Below are 25,575 nucleotides of genomic sequence, written 5' to 3' on the forward strand. Positions count from 1 at the left end.
CCTCAAGACTGGACTACTGTAATGCCCTTTATGTGGGCATAAATAAGAGCCTTATCCATCGTCTCCAGATAGTCCAGAACGCGGCGGCAAAGATGTTTTTAAACCTTCCTAGACTTGCCTCGGCCACGGCAGCCCGGAGAAGTCTACATTGGCTTCCCATTCAGTCCAGGATCTCTTTTAAGATTCTTTGTCCTGCCTATGGAACCCTCCACGGCACGGGTGTTGTGGGTCTTAAGTCACTTATTCATCTCTACTTTCCTAATCGACCCCTTCGGTCCTCTAATAAAAATCTTCTTGAGGTTCCCAGGGTTGTAAGAGCCAAATGGGGAGGCAGAGCATTTTCCTTGGTTGTACCCAGGCTATGGAACTCTTTTCCTCCCGAACTCCTGGGGCAACCGTTAATTGCTCAGTTTCGCAAAGCATTTAAAACCCTCTCTTTTTTCTGAAGCGTATCTGTAGAGAACTTCTTCGGTAACTACATATTATTGGACCTGCTTAGGCGCCTTGATGCCCTTGGGCTAAGTTGCGTGATCCAAGATTCCCTTCATTCATTCTTCTGTTCGATTAGGTTGTCCTCTGGTTCCGCCTTCCCTGGCTGGTTCTGTTTGCCTCGAAGGTGTCGACCCTTCTTCCTCAGTTTTGCGGTCTCGTACCCTCTTGGCTGGCCTGGGCGATCAACGCTTTCTCCATTCAGTGGTCTCTGCGCCTCCTAGTTGCCTTCCCACCTTTTGCTTTGTTCCCCGGGTCATCCAGGAGATTCGGTTGGTCCGAGTGGTGGTTCTTCTAGTGGTTCCGGAGTTTTCCCGCCAGCCTTGGTTTCCCCTTCTTCTGCCTTTGACTGTGTACCTCCATTGGCAGTTTCCCCTGTGTCCCTCCCCTCTGCGGGTTCCTCTTCTCCGGGTGCCCTCCATGGGGGTCTGGCACTTGGTAAGGTGAGTTTGTTGGGTCAGGGTTGTTCTGTTGTGGTTACCCACTGCATCCAGTTTACTAGGTACCCTGCCGCCTTGGAGTCATGCGGCTGTCTTTGGACGACCTTCTCTTCGTGGTGCCTTGGGAAGGGTCTGTCTTCCTCTTCCTGTGGGGCTGTGCTGGTACTGGGCTTCTTGCAGGATGGTTTTGTCATGGGGATCGCTGTCTCCGCGCTCCGGGCACAATGGGCTGCCATTCTGGCTTGTCGGGGTTCGGGGTTTTTTGGGTTCGGCAGCCTGCCTCTCACTCTTTTGTGACTGGCCTGGGTTCTTCCTCTGGTTCTCCAGGCCTTGTCGGGCCCCCTTTTTTTGAGTGTCTGCTCTCGGTGGTCCTTCACTTCCTTTTTGCTGAGGTTCTTTTTCTGGTGGCCTTTCCTTCGGGGCGGCGGGTTGGTGAGCTTGGTACTTTCATGGATACCCCGTCCCCCCCCTTCCCCCACCCCCCTATTTTATGCGTTTCTGCTCTGGCACAGTCATTCTCCGTCCTGGTCAGTTTATTCTGCCTACTGTCAGGAGGATATTGTCCTCCCTGTCTTTTTTCCAGGTGGTTCTCGGTTCTGTGGGTGTGCTGAGGGCTCTCTGCATCCCTTTGGATGGGACCTGTGGTTTTCGGACGGTTGTTTCCTTGTTTGTCACCTACGACCTCTCTGGGAAGGGTCTTCGTCCTTCCTTGTCCGCCTTTGCGCGTTGGGTTGATGGCGCTGTTGTTTCGGCCTACGGGTCGGCGCACTGTCCTGTCCCTTCTTCGGTCTGGGGCTGGTATGCCCGGGGTGTCTCCTCCTCCTGGGCCCTGTTCGGGGGTGCCTCCTTGCGTGGCTTTCTGGTGCTGCCACGTGGGCTTCTACCCATTTCTTTGTTTTCCATTGTAGCCTTCAGTTGAGGATGGCGGTCTCGGCTGCCTTTGGCGCTCATGTTTTGACTGCGACACTTGGTTTCTGTTTGTACTGCTTTCGTTTGTTGGATTGGCCTGTTTGACACTTTGTCTGGTCTTATTTCTTACAATCACTGTGTGCTTGGGTATGGGCTCACTGTTAAGGAATGGGACGGGAAGACAGGACAAGGAGGTAATGCCCAGTTACTCACTGGGAATATTCATTACTCCGAGTTCTGGTCTTCCCGTCCCATTCCTGTGCACTTCTCTCCCTCCCTGGGGTTTTGTTTGTGGTGATTGGATTTTGGTTTCTGGGTTTCTTTGGTATTCTCAGGACCACAGAATTGGTGGCGCCATATCGGGGGAAGTGCTGAAAAGCACTGCTAGGTTTTAGGTTTCTGGGGAGCAGACTAGCTGCCCACTGTTAAGGAATGGGACGGGAAGACCAAGATTCGGAGTAATGAACATTACCGGTGAATAACCGGGTATTACAAACAAGAACAACGTTTTCAAACAACCAAAAGGTTGAGAGGAGAACAGGTACAGCTTGAGCGTGTATCATATTACACAAGCTGCACCAACAAACAATGCAATACGCTACACAATGTGAGTGACAAGAGAAGGAAAAATAACGCAAATCATACTTTTTGTTATAACTAGGGTCCCCAGAATCAAATGCCAGAAAAACAAGTTAGCACTGTTAGCATTTAAAGAGAAAACACACTAAAAAACAAGGAAGCAAGGCCACGTTTCAGTGTAGGAGATTGTATAGAAAAACCTACCAACGCTTGCAGAGGGAGTCATGCACAGTACTGACCCTGTACATCATGCAGTGAAGCGTGGAAAGATGAACAGAGGGACAGTCCATTAGTGAAGCGTTAGGGTTAGAAAGATCTGTAACTATAAGCATGTCATTTTTTTGCAGCATTCAGAGTTTCAGCACATGCACAATGGCTGTTATAAACTGCATTTGCTAAGAGTACATATAGCGTAGGCCTCCAGTATCCAAAATAATTCTTAGATTCTTGGGCAGAAACAGACTTTCATTTTGTTTTTTAGAGCTAGGCTGACGTGTCAAACATTTTTTCAAACACCTTATATTGGATCCTTCAAAAAATGCACATTTATTTATGTCAGATAAATAGATTTTTTTGTCTCCGTACAGGATGGAAGAACGTGTACCATTTATGCTGAGCGTTCATCTACGTATTATTAGAACAAATAATGTATACTCTGTTTGATAATCCAAGAACCAGTGTTAGTCACTGAGGATATTCTATTTAAAATCCAATATCTTGATTAGTAAGGCTTAGTTTTGGAAGTCTATATACTAACGCCGCCTATGGGGATTAAACATAGCTGAATTACAGTATTAGTCACGCTATTAACCCATGTCTGTCTACAGTACTCACCGTTCATGCTGCTTTATTACAAATGCAGATGTGTCTTTTCGTGTTCACTCAAGTAAGTGCATGAAACAAAATGTCTAGAAAATATATACCAATTAGGTATAATTTGAAACTCGTGAAAACATAAGAAAATAGGTAAACTGGTCTGTCATATTGCAAAGAAATCCAGTTTTACGGAGCAATCAATAGTTGTGTCAAGTCTCTGTGGTAGAGTAAAAGCAGGATACATGTTTGCTGAAAAAATTTGGTTGAGACCTAACTCAGTGGAAATATATCATCATACAAATAAGTAAGTTGATTCTTTGATATTGGTGATAACCTTCGCTCAAACAAAAAATAGATTCTTGGCCTCAGGTAAGCTGGAATCTGACCCATGCAGCTACTAATGTCTAAATGGTACTTTCCATGGAAGGACCTCGAAGATGCATACAGTTTTCAAATTGCAATGGTTTTAATAAACCTTTTTAATGTCAGGGGTAAGCACTGCAACAGAACCAGAATGATGCCAATGGAAGTCACTGACAACAAACCACTTAGATTGGGAAATATTTGATTCTCCTATTTTGACGGATGCATATCGACGGTCCTCCTTGGTAATGATACGTCTGAAAGAGAACTGAAGGTTTAGGCTGGCTGGTAAATGTGGAGCGTGGTAAATATTTCACAATTTAGCAAAAATACTGCACACTCCATTATTGCACCCAAGAATCAAAGAATTAGATTGGGGTTTTACTAGGGTTACCAGGTGACTGTGTCGTCAGGGCTTGATGTCTCCAGTTTTATACCCTTTTCCGATAAAATAGTGAATTCATGTGGTTGTGATCACGGTTTAATTCAACTAAAACACTAAGACTTACAAACATGAAAACAATGTTTTGTGAAAGGAACATCATGGCAGGAAAGTTGTGCGAGTTGTGCCTTGTAAAAACACTGCATTGTCGTAGCTATATTCATGGTTCAACTCAATTGAATCAATAGGTTTAACACATATGAAGACAAAAATTTGCAAATGCTATTAAATCAATAGATATAATACACATGAAGGCAACAATCTGTAAATGAAAAGTCCAGAATGTAAAATTGTGCCTGTTGAATGGGGTCATCTGGTAACCATAGTACTGGCCAACTGTGATACACAGGAATTACAGCATTTTTAAATTCATATGTTTATAAAGACTTATACTGGGAAACTCGAAAACATCAGATTATTTAAGAACAGCGGACAAAACAAGTTTTATTTCCTTCAAGTAAGTTTACCTATCACTGCAGATCACCATATTAAACTTATTTTAAAAGGCTGTTCGAAGTAGGGCTTAACTAGCTGCCATTTTAATGGTAAAACATGACTGAATTGAAGGTAACTACATACCTGTTGGGATAAATGTATGATGTTGCAGCTGCATGTTAGCTAGAGCCTGTTGGTAGTGGAAAACACTTGGGTTAAAGACTGTGGTGGCACCATTGTTTTTTTCAAGTGCTGGCCTCTTTGGTAAAGGTTGAAGTGCACCAGGCGGCAGGGCCTGTGGATAAAGGATTCATTAAAGACAAATAGTATCCAACAACCAAACCACAAATTCATCATTCAAGCATAAAATAACATCAAGTCAGGACCACAAATCACCTGCAACCGTATACGTTTACCAAGAGAGAATAGAGAAGTGTGGCTAAACTAACATAATGTGTGCAGAAACTAATGTTATGTTATATTATTTTTATATAGCGCAAATCACCAACCGGTCTCTAAGCACTTCTAGAGAAAGTGAGCAGGTCACTAGAGCAGAAATAACTGGCAGCAGCAGATGCAGAGATTAAGCAGATATTAGTGCCTCTCTAAAAAGGTGAGTCTTTAAGAGCTTCCTAAAGATAAGCAAAACCGGTTCCTTTCGTAAGTACTCCGGCAGATCATTCCAGACCTGAGGGAGGAGGACAGAGAACGCTCTACCCCCTTTGGATTTAAGGCTATACCTAGGCGAGGCTAGCCTACAAGCCTCAGATGATCATAGAACCCGGCCGGGAACGTACTTGATCATGCGATATTTATATATTTAAGTGCTTCACCATAAATTGCCTTATGGGCTATGCAAAGACCCTTGAACTGCACTCGCTGTTTAATGGGCAACCAGTGCAATTTATGTAACAGAGGGGTGGCTTGTGTCCTCCTAGGAAGTCTAAAAATGAGCCTAGCCGCATCATTTTGTACAACTTGCAGTCTCCTGAGGAGCTTCTGGGGAAGGCCAAGGTAGAGGGCATTCCCATAGTCAAACCGAGAGATGACAGTGGCAGAAACAATTGACTGCCACGCAGATGTGGAAAGGAGGGGAACAAGTCTCCGTAACTGCCTAAGTACACCCGTAAAGATTCCCACAACAGAGGAGACCTGACAAGACATGGACAAATCCGAGTCAATTTTCAGCCCCAGGCTTTTTACCACTGGGACTGGCCCTGGGACCACTCCCAGTTCTGGGGGCCAGAAAAGGTCACACCAAGGGCTATTATTTGTTGGAATAATAAGCACCTCGGTTTTATCTGGGTTTATTTGCAAGGAATTGGCTGCCATCCAATTTACAGTGAACCTGAGCAGATTTTTTTTTTTTTTGAAAAACCTTTATTGTAGCATTCAATAAAAATACAAGCATGGGCCTACAACCGCAGGGGCCGGCCGCTAAACAAAATTTAAGACCCCCTATATCACAATACGACAGCTCATCAGCCGACAGCCCTGAGGTCCGGCAGCGATTCAGGATAGAACTTGTATTAGAATGCACAACTGAGTCCCAGGATGAGACAGAGGTTCCATTTTATATTATTTAAGAAAGGATCAGGTGCCATACAATCAAACAGAAGAGTACGGGGGACAGGGCAAGAGACAGGATATGCACGTAAGAACCGCTATAATGGAACATTGGCGCCAAAGCATAGGGATCGATGCAAACGACAATACAATATACATTCAATGTTGAGTGCCAGTTCTCAGGGCCTGCCCACCCGGGAATCAGGATATCATAAAAGCATAAGCACTAAATACAAGTACACGATAAGAATCCGAATGTTTCACAAGCTATACTGATCCTTTAAGGAAGAAAAAGGGAAGGAAAGAAAAAGGCCATAGAAATAAAAAAAGGCAAAATAAAAAAAAAACGTTCCAACCCCCCACCCTGCACCCCTGCAAATGGCTACAGCCTAACCCCACTAGCAGCGTGCCTGTCGCACCTAATAACTAAAAACCATAAAAGTAGGAAAAAGAATGGAGGAGGGCTTATCCATTTGGGCTCCCAGCCCCTTTAGTCCCCCCGCCAAAAAACAGACACCCCCTATCACTAAAAGACCAACTTATGACAACACTTATAGAAGAAATTAGGGGGCACCGTAATACACCGCCCAGCAGTTTAGATCAATCAGTTGCAGGTCGAACACCCGTCAAAGCCACTCTAACCCGTCCCGACCTAGTTGATCTTAACCTCGGCCCTTCCGAGTCAGCACACGAACCCCCCCCCCCAGCGAGACCCAAAGGCACACAAAGGAGTAATAGAGGAGAAGGGAGTCATCAAGAATCAAGCTATGGCAACTCGTATGCAGTGAGTCCACAAGAACTTCAGACGCAGAAGAGCTCTCCCTCTAAGATGGACAGTCCCAATGTATCTTGCCCAGGAGTCGTAAAGTCACCAAAAAAGAAGAAGACGACCACAAAATTAATGGAAAGTCAAGAACAAACGTCTCCGGGAGGGGAACGCCTTTCGATACATCCAAAGTCGATAGTGGTGGAAGGTTCGGCAATACACTGACGACCTCGGGGACACCTTCCTCCAGGGCACCATCCGATGGTTGCAATACTTGCTTCCTCACGGGGTTCTCGCACAGAGGCAAAATGGCCGCGGTTTGAATAGCTGCAGATTGCTGTTCCAACAGTAAGGCTGGGTCCGGTTTTGCCAGGAGCATCTCAGATAGGCGCGTGTCCAATTTGCACAATAAGACATCCACATTTGAATGAAACGCCCTAATTTCTGCCAATATTGACCTCAGCGATGGCTCAAGCACCGTTCGATCCATAATCTCACATCGGACACCAATCACAATCACCTCCCCGGGTGAATCTGGTATCCTCAGGGGGGACAAACAGGGTCACGAACGTGCAGATGCGGAGGGTGACCAATCTTTATTCGCAGCCACGGTCAACCCGGTTAAGGCCGCAGGCCAGAGACCCCGACCACCGAACCCCCGGCGGGCCCAATACCGGGTCCGCGGGACGGGGACCCCCACCTGCAGCCAACAGCGAGCAGAGTCACTCCTCCATCGATGCTGAGCAATAGAAACGATTGCCGCCAAATTCGGGCTTAAACAAAGCCTCCACTCCGATTGACCGGACCCAGCCTGGGTTTCCCGGCCGATGTTGTTGCACTGCAGCCCGGCTGTGAAAGTACTCGAGGCCCCAGCTTCACTGCTGGAGTAGGCCACAATCTTCAACTCGATGTAACTTCGTCAAACCAGCCGATAAAAGTTCCCGGATTTCACCATCGGAGTGCGGTTCATGTACACAGAGGCTAGGCGAAAAATCAGGATAATGTACAGAATATTGCGGCGGGATACGGAGGTCGGCGGAGCCGGGAGCCTAAGCGACCATCTCGTTTGCTGACGTAGCTCCTCCCCCCGAGCAGATTTTTTAATGACTCCTGAGCCTGAAAGGAGTTATTAAGCCGGACAAGAAGTTGAGTGTCGTTGGCATAATTAAAGGCCTGGCAGTCCATAAGGGTCAAAGCCTCCACCAAGGGTTGTAAATTGATGTTTAAAAGAAGCTGAGATAATGCAGAGCCCTGATCCGACAACTGCTCATACAACTGAACTCTCTGAGTGCGATCCGACAGAAAAGATCTTAGCCATTGATGTACTTGCCCCTTTATACCCAGATTCGTAAGACATTTCAGCAGTATGTTATGGCTGACCATGTCGAATACTGCTGACAGATCTAATAAAATTAGGGCACTCGGCTGTTTACTATCGGCCCTAACTCTGAGCTCGTCCAAAACGGACACCATCACTAGCTCTGTGCTATGATGGGCTCTAAAGCCTGCCTTTCTAGTATGGAGCAGTTGATGATCGTCTAGATACCTTGCAAGAGTTTTCAAAACATGCTGCTAAAAACGTATTGCTAGGAAGGGGAGCTGCGAGATAGACCTATAGTTTTTTACGGCTGAAGTATCCGCCCCAGGTTTTTTCAGCAGGGGGGTAACCCTTGCTTTCTTCAGATTAGTTGGTAAATAACCCAAATCTAAAAAATCATTAAGTAATCCCAAAACCTGCTTTTCCAACCCAGGCAGAGCCATTTGAAAGGGTCCAGAACCTGATTTAATATGCTTTGCTAGTGCTACCAGAGTAGCTGAATTGATGCTTGGGAATTTAGACAACTGACTGCTAGGACAGGGGGGGCTGGTCCGGTCAAGGGAGCTAAGGTCAATGGGAGTTGTGGTGATTTCCAAGATAATGTCCGTAACTTTCTGGAGGAAAAACTCCTGGAAGGTATCACAATTTGGGGATACAATTGTGGACTTCTTTTCCCATTTTTGACTTAACTCCTTCAAGATGGCAAAGGTCTCTTTCTGTTTATTTCCTGCCCAAGCAATCCTTTCTTCACAAAATGCTGCTTTCCTAACTAGGATAGCTGATTTATACTGATTTATACGTAGCGAAAAGGGCTTTATAAGGGCTTTATACATTTTTAACTCTGCTGGCTCATAGCTGTATCTCCACCGCCTCTCGGCTTGGTGAAGGAGTTGTTTCTTTTCCCTTAATGTGTCATCAAACCATGGGGCCCTTTTTCCTTTATCTCTAACCTTTTCTTTCTGATCTGGTGTCACTATATCAATGGCCTCCTGTAAACGAGTAAATAAGGCTTCACTTTTGTAATCCAGATTATCCTCTCCCACCTCAGAGGAAGGAATTGAGTGTAACGTAGCTATTAGATGATCTGCCTCCACATTCTTCCAAATTCTGACCTTCCTCCACAAAGGTGGGGGCTGCGAGAGTGGACTATCACTTGGGACCCAACATCTTAGCAGTGAGTGATCCGACCAGGCACAGGGACTGATATCAGTTATCTGCGCCCGCAGTTGTGAAGACCAAATGAGGTCCAAAGTGTGGCCTTTTACGTGGGTGGGACTATTAGCCATTTGCTGCAAGTCCATCTAAAGCATATTAGTCTCAAATAGACCCGCTGCAGGCTCTCTCTGCGTCTTGTCCCAATGATAATTGAAATCCCCCACTACTAGGAGACGTTTATATCTGGATCATAAGTCGGTAGTAAGCTCCAGAAAAAAATAGTTGAAACCCGGGGTGGATCTAGGGGGCCCATACACTACCATAAGAACAATGCAAGATGACTTCAAGGAAATTTGTATCCCCAAAACATCCGCATTATCACAGCTTTCCCCCATTATTTCTGTAACCATGAGGCTCTTATTAAAAAGGAACACCAGCCCCTAGAGTCCCCTGATCTATTATGCCACAGAGCATCAAATTCCATTGGCAGTGCGGCCACGATATTAGGGGATGTATCCCCCAACCAAGTTTCCGTAAGTGCCAAACTATCTATATCTCCCTCCTGCAGTAAGGAAAAGACTTTCCTGATAGTGCTTCTGTAAGGAGCGAGTATTAAGTACCGCTACCTTCAGCCCACATGCACTGGGGGCTCGGATCTGAGCCTGGGTCCTCAAAGACCCCTCAGCCTCAATGTTGTTAGCCTTCAATACATTTTCGCCCAGCAGCCTTGCCTGCACACTCTCCTCTAGCAAATAATTACCCAAATTGAGGGTCCATAGTGTTTCTGCCGCATAAATCAGCGGAGTGGCAGGGGTTCTGGCCCCTGGTCCCGGCCGGGCGCAGACGGGCTTGCCTTTGGCGCGCCCGCTGCGCACGTCCACTGCACGTCGGCCTCATCAGCTGTTTTTAAAGCCGCCGCGGTGGACTAGACCGCGACCCAAAATGGCGGCGTAAACTGTGCAGCCGGAAGTGAGTGAGAAACAACCGCAGCCGTCACCCTAGGCTCCCTCCACGCAATCAGCACTCTAGAGCTGCGGTGGACCGGGGAGAAGTGATCCGCAAGCGGCAGATGATTAATGCCCTCAACAGTTCAGGTACGGCTAATAAGAAGTGCCCTTACAGAATTTAAAACCAGCTATTTATAGAGCTCAAACAATTTCCAGCAAATTAAAAAAATAAAATACAAAAAGACAGAATAAAACTGATTGTTATTTTTTTTAAAAAGCACACGCATGCAAGCCGTCAGCGTGCTCCGCTTTCCAGCGCTACCCTCTGCTGCGCGTCGGCCCCATCAGCTGTTTTTAAAGCCGTCGCGGTGGACTAGACCACAACCCAAAATGGCGGCGTAAACTGTGCAGCCGGAAGTGAGTGAGAAGCAACCACAGCCGTCACCCTAGGCTCCCTCCACACAATCATCACTCTAGAGCTGCGGTGGACCAGGGAGAAGTGATCAGCAAGCGGCAGATGATTAATGCCCCCAACAGTTCAGGTACGGCAAATAAGAAGTGCCCTTACAGAATTTAAAAACAGCTATTTATGGAGCTCAAACAATTTCCAGCAAATTCAAAAAATAAAACAGAAGAAGACAGAATAAAACTGATTGTTATTTTTTTAAAACAGCACACGCATGCAAGCCGTCAGTGTGCTCCGCTTTATAGCGCTACTTGCGCTCCTCTCTGCTGCGCATCGGCCCCACCAGCTGGTTTTAAAGCCGCCGCAGTGGACTAGTCCGCGACCCAAAATGGCGGCGTAAACTGTGCAGCCGGATGTGAGAGAGAAACAATCGCAGCCGTCACCCTAGGCTCCCTCCACATAGGGTGACCAACCGTCCGTAAATTTCACGGACAGTCCGTGATTTTGGCCGTCTGTCCGTTGTCCGTGAAGGATTCTTTAATGGACGCCATTTGTCCGTCATTTTAGCCGGGCCCTGGTCGCCCTACCCTAAAGCCGGCACAGCTTGCCCCCACCTCCCTTCTTGACTCCCATGCAGTAGCAAAGCTCAGATACCCAGCAGCATTGGAGAGGCACAGCGGGATGGCAGCCCTGACACCTCCAGCCCTTGATGAGCTGTTAAGAGGTGATCGAAGGTGACTGAGAGGAGGGGCTGCAACTTCAGGAGCAGGGGCATCTATTCAGATGCAAACAGCCCTCAATGACTCATGACTCTGCAATTTAGAGGGGGCCTTACACATTCCATTTCTACCCAGGGCCCCAAACATCCTAGACTCCGCTCAGCCAGATTACACCGAGGCAGCACGTGGTTCTCTTCACAGAGCTTAATTACTGTCACTAAATTGTAAGCAAACCTTCGTTCTTTGAACATGCAGTCTATAATGTAATACAATAAAGAAAAGGCACAATCGCACCCACACTGATTAATAAAGTATGGAGGACAATCAGTTCTCTTAGAGTATCTCCTGTAAGTACTGTACATCACAGTGGGGGATGGCATTTTGGACAGAGAGCCTCTTGTCCAGGAGGGGGCGAGAAGCCCAAGATGATACTAGAATACTGCATGCCCACCCCTGTGCCCGCCCTGGTGGATCCCGTTCCCCCTCCTGCGATGGCTCTTGTCCTCCCTGTGGTGGGTCATGTCTCTGCCCTGGGTGGCTTCTGTCCCAGTCGTGAAGTTCTTGATGGGCCTCTTCTCAAAAGGGCTCAGCTCAAAATTAATATGGAAAGGTGGGCGAGTAAGTAAGTGAAGGGATGGGTGGGTGGCTGGATGAATTAGTGAAAGGGTAAATGGATGAATGAAAGAGTGAATAAATGGATAATGAGAGAGGATGGATGGATTGATGAATGAGGGGAAGGATGGATGAGAGAAAATGTAAATAGCTGGATGTATGGGTGGAAGGGTAGCTGGATGATGGATGAGGGGAAAGATGGATGAGGGGAAGGATGGATGGATGAATTGAGGGGAAGGATGGATGGATGAGCGGAAGGATAAATGGATGGGAAGAATGGATGGATGAGGGGAAGGATGGATGATGGATGAAAGGAAGGATGGATGAGGGGAAGGATGGATGGATGAGGGGAAGGAAGGATGGATGGATGAGGAGAAGGATGGACGGATGAGGGGATGGATGGAGGGGAAGGATGGATGGATGGATGGATGGATGAGTGGGTGAAAGGATAGATAGATGGATGGATGGAGGGGAAGGATGGATGGATGGAGGGGAAGGATGGATGGATGGAGGGGAAGGATGGATGGATGGAGGAGGAGGATGGATGGATGAGGGGATGGATGGAGGGGAAGGGTGGGTGGATGGATGGATGAGTGGGCGAAAGGATGGATGGATGATGAGGGGAAGGATGGATGGATGGATGGATGGATGGAGGGGAAGGATGGATGGATGTGGGGAAGGATGGATGGATGAGGGGAAGATGGATGATGGATGAAAGGAAGGATGGATGGATGAGGGGAAGGATGGATGGATGAGGGGAAGGATGGATGGATGATGAGTGGGTGGGTGGAAGGATGGATGGATGGATGATGAGGGGAATGATGGATGGATGATGAGGAGAAGGATGGATGGATGATGAGTGGGTGGGTGAAAGGATGGATGGATGGAGAGTGGGTGGGTGAAAGGATGGATGGATGGAGAGTGGGTGGGTGAAAGGATGGATGGATGAGGAGTGGGTGGGTGAAAGGATGGATGGATGGATGATGAGTGGGTGGGTGAAAGGATGGATGGATGAGTGGATGGGTGGGTGGATGGTGGGTGGGTGAAAGGATGGATGAGTGGATGGGTGGGTGGATGGTGGGTGGGTGGATGGTTGGGTGGATGATGGGTGGGTGGGTGGGTGGATGAGTGAAATGATGGATGGATTGAGGGATTGATAAGTGCAAGGGTGAATGAATGGACGTATGAGTGAATGAGGATGGATGGATGGAGAGTGGGTGGGTGAAAGGATGGATGAGGGGAAGGATGGATGCATGAGGGGAAGGAAGGATGGATGGATGAGGGGAAGGATGGATGGATGAGGGGATGGATGGAGGGGAAGGATGGATGGATGGATGAGTGGGTGAAAGGATGGATGGATGGATGAGTGGGTGAAAGGATGGATGGATGATGAGGGGAAGGATGGATGGATGGAGGGGAAGGAAGGATGGATGGGGGATGGATGGAGGGGAAGGATGGATGGATGGATGGAGGGGAAGGATGGATGGATGAGGGGAAGAATGGATGGATGAGGGGAAAGGATGAATGGATGAGGGGAAGGAAGGATGGATGGATGGATGATGAGGGGAAGGATGGATGATGAGGGGAAGGATGGATGGATGATGAGTGGGTGGGTGAAAGGATGGATGGATGGAGAGTGGGTGGGTGAAAGGATGGATGGATGGATGAGTGGAAGGATGGATGGATGAGGGGAAGGATAAATAGATGGGAAGAATGGATGGATGAGGGGAAGGATGGATGATGGATGAAAGGAAGGATGGATGAGGGGAAGGATGGATGGATGAGGGGAAGGATGGATGAGGGGAAGGAAGGATGGATAGATGGCTGATGAGTGGGTGGGTGGAAGGATGGATGGATGATGAGGGGAAGGATGGATGGATGATGAGGGGAAGGATGGATGGATGATGAGGGGAAGGATGGATGGATGGATAGATGATGAGTGGGTGGGTGAAAGGATGGATGGATGGAGAGTGGGTGGGTGAAAGGATGGATGGATGAGGAGTGGGTGGGTGAAAGGATGCATGGATTGATGATGAGTGGGTGGGTGGGTGAAAGGATGGATGGATGGATGAGTGGATGGGTGGGTGGATGGTGGGTGGGTGAAAGGATGGATGAGTGGATGGGTGGGTGGATGGTGGGTGGGTGAAAGGATGGATGAGTGTATGGGTGGGTGGATGGTGTGTGGGTGGATGGTTGGGTGGATGATGGGTGGGTGGGTGGACTGGGGAGAAGTGATCGGCAAGCGGCAGATGATTAATGCCCCCAACAGTTCAGGTACGGTAAATAAGAAGTGCCCTTACAGAGTTTAAAACCAGCTATTTATAGAGCTCAAACAATTTCCAGCAAATTCAAAAAATAAAATACAAGAAGACAGAATAAAACTGATTGTTATTATTTTTTTAAAAAAGCACACGCATGCAAGCCGCCAGCGTGCTCCACTTTCCAGCGCTACCTCCGCTCCTCCTCTAAGGGTCTTATTTAGAGTCTCACAGATGAAATAATCTATCAAAATAGGGCGGATACCCGTTTCCAGTATTACAAGTCCAGCAGGCTGTAATGCACTTATAATACAGCTGTGTGTTTGTCAGAGTATTCCACAGATCACACTCTTAATCAAACTTCCTAATACATAAGGGTGTGCAAAGTTCATCATATGCAGGAATACTCTTGCAGAGTTTTCAACTATGGATCAATCAGCATACAACATTTGACGCTTTTCATGTAAAATGGGTATTCATGCGGTTTTGTCTCATGGGTGTTAGGTGACAGCAGTAACTTGCAAGTATTGTGCATGCAAATGCATATCCTCCATAGATTTTCCTCCTGAGTAGTCTGCAAGGATGTCACACCGGTATCTTGTGAGCATTTTTTATGTGTAAGTGCGCACCTTCCTAGGCTTTTTCTCACAAGTACTCTGAAACCATGTTGTGCCAGTAACTCACAAGCGATTTGTATGTGAGGGCACACCTTGCTTAGATTTTCAGATGTTGAATCAACACATATAACTCCCCCGTACAAAACACTAGCGCGAGTCCTGATTTTCAAAGGAAACTCCAAAGTGCATTGACATTTTCAGCCTTTGTATTTTTTTTTACTTTTTATTATTAAAAACACCTAAAGTTTTCCATAATTTTTAACACCCCCACTAAGAACAAACTAGTTACACATAAAGGAGAAAATGTTAATAAAATGACAGGAGCAGCAGGGAAACGTTTTCTTGTGAATAACGCGCGCATAAAAAGCAAGGGTATGCATTGTATGTAAAACCTCCCTTCGTCTTTACAGCCAACAACTAGTGCACATTCACATCAAGTCTCACTGCTTAAAACACCGAGTGAAGACCGACATCATATTTAGGGAGAAGAATACATGTATGTATAAACCGTATTACTAGTCCATTAAAATAAACCTACCTATAATTCACAAATATGTTTACTAAATGCAGTAAAGGCATAGAGGAATAGAACCTATTATGAGTCCACCCATCTCTCTCTCACACACACACCCCCTTCCACATACTACTTAACCCGTTCCGTGCTGGTGACAGAACCACTCTGTCACCAGCCACGGACGCGCTGTACTAATAACGGAGTGGTTCCGTCACGGCCGCCGCGCCTGCGCGGCATCAATTCCGCGCCTGCGCTGAGCGTTGTATTGAGCGGGCGGGCCGTGACGGAACCACTCCGTCACAAGCACAGGGCGCCCGTGGCTCGTGACAGAGTGGTTCCGTCACGAGCATGGCGGTGCTGCGCGTCCCCCCTACCCCCTAGCACCGTGGCGGAATTACCACCGCGGTCAAGGGGTTAAAGATATTAGGCCTGGGCACATTTTCAGTTTGCCGAATCATCTCACATAAATTCTGGCATTACACTTGTTACATGAACTTCCAGAAATTACACCACGACTAGTAATTTAAAGTCTGTTCGGGTAAAAACAGGGGCGCACAGGAATCAATAGAACATGTGCAACTGTCCTATTGCACTATTTCATTCTACAATAAAGTGCTAAATGCCATATTTGCATTTTGTCCAATTTTGCGAATTTGTTATAAAATTTCACATAGTTACAAAAAATTAATTTATGCAAATTACACACTCCAAAAGGATATATACTCTTACTTATAGTCAGGCTCTACTATTATACTACCATACTTTAAGCCCCAAACGGTGCCCAACTGAGTAATACATACAACCAACTAAAGTAAAATCACAAACACTTTATTTTGGGAGTGTTAAAAAGTGCAACCCACCATAAACTTGCATGAATTCCCACAGTTCTGGAAACCATTTTGACACCCACACTTTAACCGAGATATCAATTAGATCTTCTTCATGTGATCCAACTCTCTCAGAACCGTTAGCAATCCCGCCAATCAGCAGTGTGTTCACCCAGGACTTTAAACCAAAAAGAGCAAGTCTGCCCACTTCCTCTCTGCACTCAGCATTCCCCTGGTAACCCAATGTTGGAGTGGGTCACCCCAAGGGCCACAGAGCTTTTCCAATGAGGGTGACTTAATCCAAGCAACCAAATGGTATAAAGGTCCGGCCAAAGGTTGTGCACACACAATAATTTTAATAACAACTAACACAATTTATACGTATAGCCTTAACAGTCCAATGAAATGTAAACTACAGGAAACATACAATGCCAAACACAATGCACACAATAATGGTACAATGAGCTTGGACCCTCACTAGGAAGGAGGCAGTCTCAGATGAGCTCCCAAGACACAATCAGTTGCTCATGCATAATAAGTAATCAAACTACATCCATTCCCTGTCTAAATACTACACAATGTTTGTGATCGGTTTTAATATTCACAAAATTCTAGTAGTCGTAAATGTCGGAAAGTACGCAGACTAACCTCCAGGCAGGAAATACCAAACAGCAATGAAGTGCAGTATGGATATGGTATCTGGAGAGTGAAAACGGCTACTGATCACAAAGCTTTACAAATACAGATACAGTTGACACAGATGTTGGATTGCAAACCAATGCGGCAAAAATACCTAAATTCGTTTAAAGGTATCACTATCATCATTGTTCGCAAACACAGCATTGAGGCAGCAATCACAACTTCAACGAGATTAAGACAAGGGGGCAGTGTGTCGAATTTCCTATACATACATGAGGGTATTGTTGAGGTATTGTTGCAGATGTGACTGGCACACATCAGCAACTGCCCAAAAGCACAGATGTATATCAGTGGACTGCAAACACCCTAACTAGGTCAAGGGAGCAATGAAGACAAAATAATAAAGGTGGTGCAAAGAAGTGCCTGCTTGCCAGGATGAGCCATCTGAACTCTACTACACTTGTAATGTGTATCCTTCACGTCCATGATGGGATGTTTGAGCGCCTCATTGGATGTTACTGACCACCTGCTCACACTGAAGCTGAATGCACTGCATGGTGATGCGTGCCCTGGTCTTAGTAGATGTGTAGGCTTTCTCTAAGTGTGGGATTCTAGTTTTGGCTGGGGATGTCCACGATGGGCAAATGCAGAAGAAAATGCAAGCTAAGCTTTGGCGGGGCCTTGTGTTTGCTGTATCCAACAAGTGGGCAGCACAGTGCCGCCACAGTCTGTATATAAATGTGCAACAAGGGGTACTTGCTGGTCTATCTCCCAGAGGCACCTGAGAGAGGAAGCTGTCTGGATTCCCTCAAGACTATGCACAACACAGAAAGAGCATGGAGAAATAGTGGGGGATTCGGTTTCCTTATGTGGACAGCATTCAACTACACATTAGCTACAATCAGCCAGGGCTGGGTTGAGTGTGATCGAATGGGCTAACTTCTAAGGAGGGAAAGGTTGGGACGTCAATTGAAGGCTTGATTGGCAGATGAACAGTAAGGGACAAGTCAGCTGTTTGGGAGATGCTAGGGACTTTGGGCTCCTTAAAACTTTGCCATAAGCAAAACGTCCAAGGTAAATTCAAGAGAAATAAAGCACAAAAATGCAGGGACACCAGCTGCACAGACAGTCGGGGACTTGCGTCTTTATGTCAATGGAATGTGAGTTTCTCATTATGCTTCTTTTTCCTTCTCTGAGCATAGCTGTCACATATTGTAGATAAATTGCATTTCAAAAAAGCTTAGGCAAAAGTGCAGTTCTGAACTGGCTGCAGTGCTTAATCCCTGGCTACATTGATCTTTAGTGACCACTTCCAACCCAGGTTTCCCCTCCCCATAAACTCATATTTACATATAAAAGTTATATTTAGACCGTCACCTTCAGTGTACTCAGAATATTTCAACGAGGATGTTAATTGGGGACTCTGGTCACGAGAGATTTAGTGTTTTTTAAAGATTCCATTTGACAATTTTTGAATTTTTATTTCATGTGTCTCATTCCTCACACTCTCAACTAGCATCTCTCCCTCAAAGGATTTCACTTCCTCTATTGATACAGATACGTGTCTATGCACTCAATTATCAAGGGGCAGTCTTTAATCAAGTAGCCCCTAAGTTACCTAATAAGTTAACAGAAGCACAGAGATCACCATCAGGGGAAAGACTATCAATTCATAAAAGGTCATCATCTATAACCTCCAGAGACTGGAAACGAGTGAATCCTTCCACAGGCATATTCCAAAGAATATCTTCTACAATCTAAGAGAATCTCTATTGAAAGGAGGACACCATACACATATCCCTCGAGGAAAGAACAACATGTTGTTGACAAACATGCTAATGAGGCATCTGAATGATCCAATGACATAATTTATATCACTGTCAACTTGGAAAGGAGTGTGCAGCCTGAATCATGTGGGATTCTTCCAAGAGACCTACGTTGCCACATAAAATAACAGTTTGAAATGCTCACAATCTAAAGGACAACCTCAGGAAACGGGGGTGGCAGATTTGGAGATGTATTTATTGGTAAAGAATCGCTCACATTTTGGATTTTCTATTCTTCTCAGTAGACCCAGATGCTGAGTATATTAGGACAGCATGTACATTCTTCTAGAAGGAGATGGGTCGGGCCCGAGACTTCCTAATGTCCATTGAAGAATTGTTTAGAATAGTAAGGCTTCTGGCTTTATTCCTCCAAGCCATTTTCCTGAGTTCTCAGGCCTCGTTTTTTCACAGAACTACATAGATTTACGATTTGCAACCTATAATGGAGCATGTAATATAGAGCATACACCTCTCTTTCGGTGGAGGCTCAGGTGAAACTTAAATCTCAGCTAGATTTTTTTTTTGAGAGGGGGGTTTTATATAGCGCAAACTAGACCCGGAGGTATCGGAGCGCATTACATGAGCACCAGTTACATTACAGGCGGATACATTCATTTTTGTTAGGCACAGGGAGATTAAGTGATGTGCCCAGAATTACAGAATGTTGAGCGTCCACTGCCGAGACTCGAACCTGGTTACCCAGCTCCGAAGTCGACCGCCCTAGCCGTTAGGCCACTTTCTCCCCCAATCTCATATATGCCTGAAATTGACAGAGTTGGATGCCAGCAGGTGCAACTGAGGAGTCCGATACCTAAATATTTTCAAATGGGGGTTGCCTTATTCACAAACTGCGCTTTATGATTCTTTTCTAGTGATAAAAACATACTACAAATTGCTATTCATAAACTATGTGCGGAGTTTCAACTGACTTGTCTACACTTTTATGGGCGGAGTTCTGCGCCCCAACTGCGGAGTTTCCACACATGCAAGTATATGTTTTAGTATTGGAGGGACTGGATGGGAAAAGGGGCAGTCTTACTACTTAAGGGGATGGGATTAGGGAGGAGAAAGAGCGGTTTAGAGAGGGTCAGGGAAGGGTACAAACTTTGGTAGCAGTAGTATAGAATAATTGCACATCCCATTGGAAATATATAGTAATGGTTCTGTAAACTAACACCATTAAAGAAGTCCAATGTACAAACATTTTTAAGGGGCTCCATGACAGTGTCCTAACACCATGCTACAAATAAGGTGTATAACTGAATGTAACCTAACGAGAGCTACAATCAAACAAGTAAGCTCTATGTGATACTGGAGCTCAAACTCTTCTTTAAATATCGTCCCTTTCTGATACTGTTACCAAGAACCTGTCCATGTGTTCTTCTTCTCCCTTTAATTTCAACACTTCAAGTATTATGGTTTCTCAATCAAGATTATCCACAAATCCATATACATCTCACAGCTGAAACGTGTTTCATATTACTTTTTCCAGGCTGCAATGATTACAAGATACAGGTTTGGGTTCATATATTTACCCAATAAAGACATGTACAAATCCAATCGTAACGCAATGCCGCAAATATCTACATGAGACTAAAAAGTCAAAAGAGATTAAAACTAATCCAGATAGAAGTCTTTTACTATTTTCCGATTACTTCTCTTGTTCATCCTACTTGGGAGCACTTCCGGAATTAATGATGGAGCTTTCCATGAAGATGGATCTCCTGGAAGCTACTGTGCAATCTCAATCCCATTGGTTGAAGCCAACCTAATGAGTCTAGTGGCTTGAAGGAATTCACTCTTGAACTAAATCAGAGATTAGAGTTATTTTGTGCAGTGGGTTTCCTCTAGGACTAAAGCTGTGTAGTCAATGGCTTTAAGGAGTACAAGGCCAAGATGCAGGACCTACCCCTAAAGAACTTGGCCCAACTACTAATGTTAAAGAGGAAACCACATGCTCAAACTTTGTCAAGCTAGGTACCTGGGCAATACAAGAGGCAGGGATAACAATATTTGCCTTTTGGGCCCACACAAAAGTAATCCTCTGGCATCAATCATTTCTTGTAGGAGTTCACCAGGACGGTATTTTGAAAGCCACTAATTTTTGATTCCAAGGAAATTGCATTTAAAACAGAGCAGGTGGCCTTGGCAGTGCTTGCTGAGCTCTACACAAGCATTTTATGAGCCAGTGAACTTGATACAGAATCATGATTTTCTATACTACAGTAAATGAAACTCTCAATTCTCTTAAAGTTAAAAGGGCAAAAATGATCTTGCCCATTAGAGAATAAAAAACATTATACAAGGTTTTAATTTTACTGTAATCGAATAAGACCTTTTAAATGTCTCACAAGTTGACCTATACGGATCTGTTAATTTGGTGATAGTGGTCCAGATCTCATGGTTTTTTTCAAGGAGCCCTCTCATGTCTTTATTAGGGATTATACTCTTTATTTATCCCATGTGCTGAATCAAGATATATTTAAACAGGCTGCTCAATGGTATGATGTCTTGAGAATTATGCAACACTTTTTGTCTTCACAATCTTGGATTGTCACAGTTATGTTCCAGATGAGGGAATAATTACCAAAGACGATTCAAACAAGAGAAGGATCCTGACAGGAAACGGTGGTTGTTGGTAGACCTAGCTAGGGACAGCAACATGTTTCTCGTTCAGGCCTCCATTTATTTCCATAAAATTAGCTAGAAATATAGATTTGTTTACCTAACATTTACTGCTGTTAGAAGAGAAGAAACGTAAAGGGAAGTATAATACACATCTGTTTATCTTAGTAGGTACTTCCACGTATGCGTGTATTCAAAATGTTTTTTTAATCTGCAGATCACGGAGAAAGAGTAAAATGCCTCAGAGGATTGTTTTGGTGCAATGGTGCCTGCGTTGGTGCTAGGCAGCACTCAGTGTGCAGGGCAGGGAGAGGACAGGAATGCATCATATCTTAGTAGATGTGGCTCAATCCTACTCTCTCCCCGTCCCGTAGTGCAGCAAGTTGTCGTGTTGCGTTGCGTTGCATGACATTTTGATAAATCCAGACCCCTGGACTTCAACTCTGAAGGGCCTCTGAACTCTGCAGCTTCCAAGGCGGCTACCGTACTTTCCATGGAGTCTAAGAGATGGGAACAGTTTGAAAACTTTGAAGATTAATGTTTTACCACCTACTGGGCCATGAAATGTCTATAGGAGTTTTCTTATGAGAAAATAACCAAGGCTGTATCTTTAAAGGAACATACCTGAGAGTTAACCCCATATGGTATCATCAGCACACCCATATTAATCACACTGCCATTATCTGGTAACTTCCACACTGTGAGATAAAGTGTACTAGGAGACCCTTGTATATGGTGTGATGTGTGTAAGAAAGCTCACACCCCTTTGTCAGTATGTGTTATTTTTAACTGAGACTGAACTTAAAATGGTATTTATATAACTGGAAGAGCTTGAAGGGATCTTAGGAGCGTCAGCAACAATTCCTTAAGTGGGTTAAACACAGAGGCAGATCATTGTGAGTTCATTTCAAGGCCCAAGATTGCGGACAACCCTCAGCCCTATCCTGAGAGCAGAATTTAATTAAATCAGATTCAGGAAAGTTTAAAATCCTGACCAATTCATACTCACTTTATAAATGTACCCTCCGGCCTCTCCGGCCCCAATATTAGAACATCTCAGAAATTTAACTATGGGCCCCACCCTTGTCATTGACAACGTTTTACATCCCCAGCCTTCCTGCTAGTACCATACATCATTTTGTGTGGATAATGTTCCTACCACTTTGTGCACTCTGAAGTAACCTAGAGGCTTCATGTAGCAGATTATAATATTATCATATGAATATATAAGCCTCAGAGCCAGAAACTCCCTACACATTCCCTTTGTGTGGAAAGTCACCAAATAAAAATCCTGTCTGATTTGACTTTAGCTCAGGGTGAAGTATGTGGAAGAATCAATAGTTAACAGATTTTGTGTGTTTAATAAACATGGACGAACCATAATAGTGTAAGTGAACTGTATCTAACAGAATAAAGCTTTAAGTTAGCATATTTAGCCCGCAAAAAAAACATTACAAGGGCCATCACCTGGCTGCACCGATAGTTAAAAGAAATGTAGCTTTTAAAAAAAGATACCCTGTGTTTATGTTTTCGTTCATACATTGTTTTCCCTTTCTTCATGAATAGACAAAATGCAATCTGTTCTGTGGCTATGTTTATTTTTCACTGTAACACTTTACTAGCTCCAGATTAAAAATCTTAAATAAACATTCATGGGTTGTACTGGTCTTGCATGGATTTTCCTGTGTGAATTTTGCTACATGGTTTCTCTGTGATTTCTGGTAATTCAATGCTTAGAGCCCTTGTCCTTAGGGACTTACACGGCCCCTTTCTGTCTCATCGGCCCTTTTAATGGTAAAAAGGCCTGACTGTACCAATGTATGTGACGTATCAGCCCAAACACTCTCAATTTAATGTTAAGGACTTTCTCTGTGAAACATTCTTGGAAAGGATACCCACATCAGCACCAGAAGGCTCAGTAAAGTAAGGTGGCCTATTATAGGCGCGCAAATGCTGCATCAATAGGCCAAGAACGATCTGAAGCCACCTGCTGCGACCATGCTACACAATGGCCTAATACATTTATGTGACTTTGACAAAACCCGAAACAAGGAATGAAGTGCCTACAAATGTTATACTACTGCACTGTTCTAAAGTTCACAATATATGACTGGCACAACCTAAGTATTCTTGAAGCAATCATTAATCGATGATGGCCGCCACCTTGAGACCGGAGGTACTTAGATTAAAAATAAAGCTCGTCTCCAGTAATTTTCTGAATGTGCAGCAATGCTACAGAGCTTTCTGTCCTTGCAGTGTTCATTTGCATTTGTTGTTTGGAAAATAAAAACATGTTTAATCTCTTTCCCCTGAGCCTTTAAGTAGTAAGTGTAGCTTTGGCCATTTTATGTAAAACTGATTTTAATTAGTTTGTTAATGATTTTGTTTAATATCTTTCTAGGTCGGTGCTTTGATGGCCTTAGGGGGATATTATGTAAATTTGAAAAACTTAAGAGTCTCAGTGATTCAGCCTGTAAAACATTTATGGGGTTGCAATCCGAACACTCTTAACTTCCCAAACTCTTGAACAAAAAGGGTTCCTTCTTTACCATTGGGAAAAGGTACGTTGAAGGTGTGTGGTTTGAGAGCTGAGGCATTGCAGATGCACTGTACTATTTAGGACTGGCTCAATCTGCTTCATAGGGGAGGTTTCAACATGAAGGGCATACATTTCGGGGGAGAAGGTCTTGAAACGTAAAATGTGGCTTTACACTATGTCAGAGAATCAAAGGTGTTAGTTTTGACGGGATTACTGTGAAATTTGTATTCAATTTTAACATAGTTACGTATATGCTTCTTTCACCTGTCACCTAGAGGGCCGCTCAGACATGTCTCCATTTCCTAGAGCATATACAGACATGTGTGTGCTCCTGGGCTGTGGTCGCCAGAACCCTGAGTTTCAGATTTATTGATTTAAAGTATTTTGGAGGCAAACAGAATGAAGTTTCTTCTGGTAAGTCATCTGAACACCCTTAAGCCTTTTCCCACAAAGACAAAACATGTGTTCTGTGGACACGTACAATACGAAACTATATTACCATACCATATCAGCTCTCTGACCTGCCGTGTGGTTGTGTGTGCCCTGTAACTACATCACTATACTTAACATCTCCCCGGTGTGCTTTGTGGGCACGTGCACTCAGTAGTTATGGCACCCTACTCAGGGCCACTGGAATTATGCACTTCTGAAACCTCAACGTTTTCCAAAGTTATCGATTTGCCACAAACTTCATCATCTTCTGCATGATGTGCAGATTTTAACCAAACAAAATGGGTTTCTAGCTCAAATGGATCCAACTTTACTACAAACACTGCCATATATGTTGCTGTGCAGTGGCAGGTCACCTTTTTTGCTGATTACTGTATTAAGGTGCCTACCTGATACCAATGTGGTACATACAACCTTTGCACAGACGGTGTCAACATTGTAAGTTAAAAACTGATGAAGTAATACTGCCACAAAATATGGCACTTTATGCTACATAATTTGGCTTTTCTTGTATAGAAACAAAACATTTTAATTTGACACATTTTCAAAGAATGTCTTTGTCTTCTATCATTGAAAGAGAGCTTCATTGATTTCCCTCTAACTTGTAAACCACTTGAACCTAGCAATTCAATAGTAAAGGTATAATTTCACGTGAAACTGCTGACTATTTTGCTGACTTATGAGCAACACAAAACTGTGTGTGGGTGTCTGAAGAGAAGACACATGAATCATACCTTAGTCAGCGCAAGTGAAAGCTGCTGCAGAGATGCTCTGGGTTTGCTCAGGACCAGCTCTGCTACTATTTCAGAGAGTGCACAGAGCTTAACACTTCCCCTTTGAGAATACAGTGATGTAGATGCAATATTTCATATTTACAGACCCCTCACATTCGTATGAAATCCTTATAAATCATCATTGCATCTACAACAATACGGGTATCGCATCTTGGCAATGTAATGCTCAGACATCCCCGTTATTCACTGTTACCCACATATAATTCTATATGTTCTGGTCCTTCCCTTACCAGCTGGTATAAATGTGTGAGTTTCTTTAAGTGAGATAACCCACCTTAATTAAGGCAATATAATCTTCAACTAGTAGTCTGTAGTTGTCATATGGTGAATTTTACTTTGTCAAGTTTGTTTCTGATGGAAAAAGCTGGATGGCCAGCTATTAATTGGTTTGTTTTTTTGTAAGGGAGGGAATACTCAGTGATTTTGGTAAAAATCACTATGTTTTGTAGTATTAGTGAGTGGTAGAGTTGCTGACCGAACTCTCTACTATGTTGTGAGCCTATGATAGGTATGTATTCTTGTAC

At 44.6% G+C, this 25,575-nt stretch overlaps 1 protein-coding gene across 5 annotated transcripts in view; it reads right to left on the reverse strand.

Moving 5' to 3' along the window:
- The window catches only part of LOC144829423 (muscleblind-like protein 3), a 559,780-nt gene that overhangs the window by 64,988 nt on the left and 469,217 nt on the right, over window positions 1-25,575 (reverse strand). For all 5 annotated transcript variants that reach the window (XR_013610658.1, XR_013610657.1, XM_078688555.1 and 2 more), the window contains exon 6: window positions 4,618-4,768. Coding sequence is in view for 3 of the 5 variants with exons in the window: in XM_078688555.1 (XP_078544681.1) it covers window positions 4,618-4,768 (151 nt within the window). In the remaining 2 variants the exon portion in view is untranslated. The remainder of the gene's footprint in view (window positions 1-4,617; window positions 4,769-25,575) is intronic.

This window comes from Lissotriton helveticus, chromosome 4_1 (assembly GCF_964261635.1).
Source record: "Lissotriton helveticus chromosome 4_1, aLisHel1.1, whole genome shotgun sequence".
NCBI classification, from domain to species: Eukaryota; Metazoa; Chordata; class Amphibia; order Caudata; family Salamandridae; genus Lissotriton; species Lissotriton helveticus.